General features: G+C 49.8%; 1 protein-coding gene across 1 annotated transcript in view; it reads left to right on the top strand.

Annotated features, from left to right (window-relative positions):
- Tmprss2 (transmembrane serine protease 2) overlaps positions 1-5,367 on the top strand; it is a 49,179-nt gene that overhangs the window by 35,563 nt on the left and 8,249 nt on the right. The window contains exons 7-8 of the mRNA XM_008827408.3: positions 760-870; positions 4,032-4,075. Of these exons, the coding sequence (XP_008825630.2) occupies positions 760-870; positions 4,032-4,075 (155 nt within the window). The remainder of the gene's footprint in view (positions 1-759; positions 871-4,031; positions 4,076-5,367) is intronic.

The raw sequence follows: 5,367 nt of genomic DNA, 5'->3' as shown, positions 1-5,367 counted from the left end.
GTGGCATCCCCAGCAGTCATAATTTCAGATATTTTAAGTGCGGACCGGAGGAGGTGCTGCCTGGAGTTTGCCGTTTTTTCTAGCTTTCTGCACTGTTCTGCTTTGAATTCCATGTTCTTCCTCATTCCTCTTTGTTCGCACTCTCATCCATTTACCCACTGACTCATTCATCCAATAACTGTTTGCTGACAGCCTACAACATGTTAAATACTTTGCTAGAAGATGGGATTAGAATATGAACAAAGAGATAAAGGGACTTTTATTTTGGTGGTAAGTGTATTTGCAGGTCAGGACCATTACTTTGGAACTCTTGTGTTATATAGAATTTCCTTTATATTTAAGGTGTAGTTGGATAGAAACAGAATCTATTAATTTCTTCATTATTTGAAGGATTTAAATAATATGAGCTCTTAAAAATATCTCAATTTGGGGGCTAGAGCACTGGCTACTCTTACAGAGGAACTGGGTTCAGTTCCCAGCACCCACATGGCGGCTAACAACTCCAGTCCCAGGGGATCCGACAGCCTCTTCTGACCTCCGCGGGTATTGACAACATGGGTGCACTTACCTACATGCAGGAAATACATGCATACACATAAAATAAAATATATATATATAAAAGGAACTTGGGGTTTTGTTTTGTGAGGCGCTAAGGTGTCCCTTCTATTGTGATCATCATTCAGGAGCAGGTTTATGACAGGCTGTGTGAGTATTAATGCCTGAAACACTATTTTCAGTAAGATTTTTCTGTCTTTTTAGGGACAGTTTTTACTTTAGTCAAGGGATCCCGGACAACAGCGGGGCCACGAGCTTCATGAAACTGAACCTCAGTGCAGCCAACATTGACCTCTACAAGAAACTCTACCACAGGTATGGGCGACTTCTTTCCCTGGTAGAATTTTGGGACGAGGATGAGGAGGCCCTATGTGCCCCGCCATCCGGATTGGTTTCTCCAGGCTCTGTTCTGGGGTAGACGAGCTTTGCACCGGTTAGGACCAGGACTGGCTGCTGTTAACTCTGTGGCTTCATTCTCAGGAGCAGGCCGAGGCTGGCCTGCCGTTTTGGCTACAACTTCCACTGTCTGGTCTATTGTTGGTAGTGAATGATAACACAAGGCTGATGTTTGACTTTTTTGTTGTTCTCTGGACACTGGGAGGTGTGCCTACTGTGCAGGGTGTATCTGGGTTGGCTTTTTGTTACTATAACAAAATGTCTGAGGCAGGCTACTTTATAAAGAAGAGGCTTATTTTTAAAAATATATTTTATTGTTTTTATTTTCTGTGCATGAGTGTATTGACTGCAAGTGTGTAAGTGCACCCATGTCATGCAGTGCCCTCAGAGGTCAGAAGAGATTGTCAGATCCCCTGGAACTGGAGTTATGGATGGTTGTTCACTGCCATGTGGGTGCTGGGAATTGAACCCGGGTCCTCTGCAAGAGCAGCCAGTGCTCTTAACCACTGAGCCATCACTCCAGCCCCAAGAAGTGATTTCTTTTGCCTCACCGTGGCACACTGCAGCATGGCAGGCAGATGAGTCCTATGGCCACTCCTTGTCCTCATGAAATCACCAGCATTCACACAGACACCCCACCCCATGACTTAATCTAATTGTTACAAAGCCCCGTCTTTAAGCATTATAATTGGATTACATTTCTACAATCTTAGTACCATGAACATAAGACTTTGGGATTTGAGCTCAGGAGAACAGATTGTACGAACCCCATAGCTGTGTGGAACAAGGGATCTCAGAGAATATTCCGAGGTCCCAGCGATGGTGACAAGTTTGTCAAAAACTTTGCTGGTCTAAGAACTGAAATTGTACCGGGCATGATGGTACATGATTTTAATCCCAGCACTTGGGAGGCAGAGGCAGGTGGATCTCTGTGAGTTCAAGGCCAGCCTGGTCTACATAGTGAGTTCTAGGCCAGCTGAGGCTACAAGGAGACCCTGTCTCAAAAAAGATGAAAAATAAATAAATAAGAACTGAAATTGTGCTTCCCCAGGCCTGTCCAGGCCGGGGAGGTGGCCGGGCCCCTTGGTCCCACACTGTGATCCACAGTATGGGAAGATATGGAGGAGCAGTGTTCTGGGCCTCAGGCCAGTGTCTAGTTCAGTAAGTATTTGATGTGCTTCAAGTGCCCCTGGGCAGGACACTGTATGTCCAGTGGGTGGACATGAACTCAAGCCACAGGTCACATAGTGATGGCTGAGCCAGTTGGGAAGTTGGGGAGGGACTCGGGTGACTATAATTTTGCACATGAGTTTACAGAGCCATTGATCTCTTTGGGGTTGGACCCACAGTGTCCTCTTGGCACAGAAGACATCTTCCCCTAGGGCCCCATCACTCTTCTCCAGGTGCCGTAGCCATTGCGGCTGGGGTCAGCTCCAAGGTGTTGGTTTAGGTCTGCTGAACTGATCGCAACACCTCTCCTCGGAGGGGGAGGGGGAGCAGGCCAACCTTCCTGGTGGCCACCGACCAAAATGTTACCACGTAGGCTAGCTGTCTCTGGGAATGTGGCAGGGCTGGCCCGGCTGGAGGGCAGTGCCCAGCCAGGTGTTCCGTCCAGACTGCAGCTTACGTGGGTCCCAGGGTGCTTTGTGAGAGCTGGGTGGTCCTTTGTCTTCTACAAGGAACCTGGAGCCAAGGAGAGTAAGCAAGTGTGGAAGGAAGCTGGGGGTTGGGGGGTGTGCAGGCTGCAGGCCTCCCTCCCTTTTGGGGCCCACAGTTGGCTGGCAGGAAGGTTGTTGGCAGCACGGGGCTTCTTAAACTTGTGACTCCTTTTCACCTGAGAAAACTGTATGTGACCCTGGGTCTCTAGGTATATACAATAGGTCTGCATATTAAATGTTCAAGCCAGGCACGGTGACACACACCTTTAATCCTAGCACTTGAGAGGTAAAGGCAAGTAGATTTCTATGAGTTCAAGTCCAGCCTGGTCTATATAGTGAATTCTGGACCATCCAGGACTACATAGTGAGACCCTTTCTCAAAAAACCACCACCACCACTAACAAAAAACCAACAAATCAAACATTCACTGATAATAAGTCAAAGAAGTTTATCCCCAAACAATTCTTTAGTATACATACGATTTTACCATTTATTAAATATGAAAACAAATTTGGACAAATTTATCCCCAAACAATTCTTTAGTATACATACGATTTTACCATTTATTAAATATGAAAACAAATTTGGACACTAATGAGCTGGATATGTTTGTGTAGCACAATGTAACTTAAAAATACACAAATTTGCCGGGCATGGTGGCGCACTCCTGTAGTCCCAGCACTTAGGAGGCAGAGGCAGGAGGAACTCTGTGAGTTCAAGGCCAGCCTGGTCTACATAGTGAGTTCCAGGACAGCTGGGGCTACAGGGAGACCCTATCTTAAAAAAATAAATAAATAATACTTATACATGAGTCATCTTGATACCAGGACTCAAATCTAAATCCAGAATTCCTTTGTTTCATTTATATTTTTTTGTTTATTATGTGTATGGGGGAGGGGAGGGGATTTGTGCCACGGTGCACATGCGGAGGTCAGAAGACAACTTTTAAGAGTCGGTTTTCTCCACCATGTGGGTCCTGGGGATTGAACTCAGATTGCCAGGCTTTGTAGCAAGTCCCTTCCTCACCGAGCCATCTCAAAGGCCCTTGTGGATGAAGGAGCCTAAGGAAGTACGGGCGGTGTTTCCGGCAGGCCTGTGCTTTGACTGCGGCCCTTCATACAAGGTCAGGTACAAAATACCCCACTTATGGTGTCGTGATCAAAAGTTTAAGGTTTGGGGACATTCTCTTTGTTTTACCAGTGGGGGACGAGGAGAGAAGGGGTAACACCCCAGGGTCACACAGCTGCGGTTTGAGCTGGTGCTGATTGTGTCCATACTTGGGCACCATCCCCCAGGTAGACCTAGTGGCCATGTTATGGTCATCGGAAGTGCACAGGTGCCCACACTGGGGGCCGCACTCCTTCCTGTTTGGCGCCGTGCCTCGCCCCCGCTGTGGTGACCAGAGCCCCCGTTTCTTTGCAGCGACACCTGTTCTTCACGCATGGTGGTTTCTTTGCGCTGCATAGGTGAGTACCTCCCCAAACTGTCCCTAGGCTTCTGCTTCCGACCGGGAACCAGTCTGTGGCTTTGGGAAAGCACCTCTGGGTCTTTGGGATGTGTCAGAAAAGGCCTCGGGAACCAGCGCAGATATGCCTGATGATCTGTTTTGGAATTTCACTGCACTGTAGGGTCTGCTCAGGGCAGGTAGTGGCTGGAAGCTGACAGGTCTAGGTTTTGTGTCACCCTGAGTGGAGGCCTTCTGATCCAGGAAGCAGAAGGGTGGAATTAGCAAGCCTGGGAGCTGTGTGCTGGCCTGAAGCCTTTGCGGCAGCCACTGGGCAGGCCTAAAGGTGGAGCCAGATCCATGACCTGCATCTGCCACTGGGACACTGAGCTGCTGGGACTCCCGCGGAGGGAGGCCCCAGACCAAGTGTGCCTTCGCTCTGCCTCAGGGGCTTCTGTGCTGGCTCCAGCTGGTGGTCCCTCTCTGTGTGAACTGCTGCATAAATGTGATGACAGTGCTCTTCAGGGAGCCTGAGCCTTGGGCTTCAAGCCCCACCTCTTAGCAGAAGAGCCCAGCCGAGCAGGCTCACCGTGCGCTGTCTCCCTGAGGTCCCCGTGGGTGTTACACAGCTAAGAGAGGACCAGTTGTTGTTCCTGCGCCCCACATCCAGTCCACAGGCACAAGGGCCACTCAGAAAGAGGCGCAGGTGGTACTTAGAGGCCCTCCCTGAAGCCCTGCCTCACACCCAGGCTGTGTGGGGAGCACCAGACTCTACTTGGCTGGCATCACGTACTAGTCACTGGCCTGGGAACCACCCAGGACATTAGGCAATCCCCAAACTCCACTTCCATCATCGCCTCAGCTCCGGTAAATAGAGAACTTGCCCTGTACCTGCAAAGCTTCTGGAGTCCCCCAGGAGGCCAGCAGCGGCTGCTTAGCCTGGGGTAGACCTCCACATCAGGAAAAACTGGTCACAAAAGAAGCCTTACTTCTTACCTCCCAGAGACTCAGCCCAGTGTGGTCACTCTGCCACATCAGCCTTCCTGCATCCCTCACCCCTGAAACCTTCTCCTCGCCCACCACTCCCCTTCCCTCTCTCTTTCTGGAGTCCCCCAGGAGGCCAGCAGCGGCTGCTTAGCCTGGGGTAGACCTCCACATCAGGAAAAACTGGTCACAAAAGAAGCCTTACTTCTTACCTCCCAGAGACTCAGCCCAGTGTGGTCACTCTGCCACATCAGCCTTCCTGCATCCCTCACCCCTGAAACCTTCTCCTCGCCCACCACTCCCCTTCCCTCTCTCTCCCCACCTCCTCCT

Source organism: Nannospalax galili, unplaced genomic scaffold (assembly GCF_000622305.1).
Source record: "Nannospalax galili isolate Female #2095 unplaced genomic scaffold, S.galili_v1.0 scaffold652, whole genome shotgun sequence".
In the NCBI taxonomy this organism is placed as follows: Eukaryota; Metazoa; Chordata; class Mammalia; order Rodentia; family Spalacidae; genus Nannospalax; species Nannospalax galili.
This window is presented reverse-complemented; position numbering and strand designations above follow the sequence as displayed.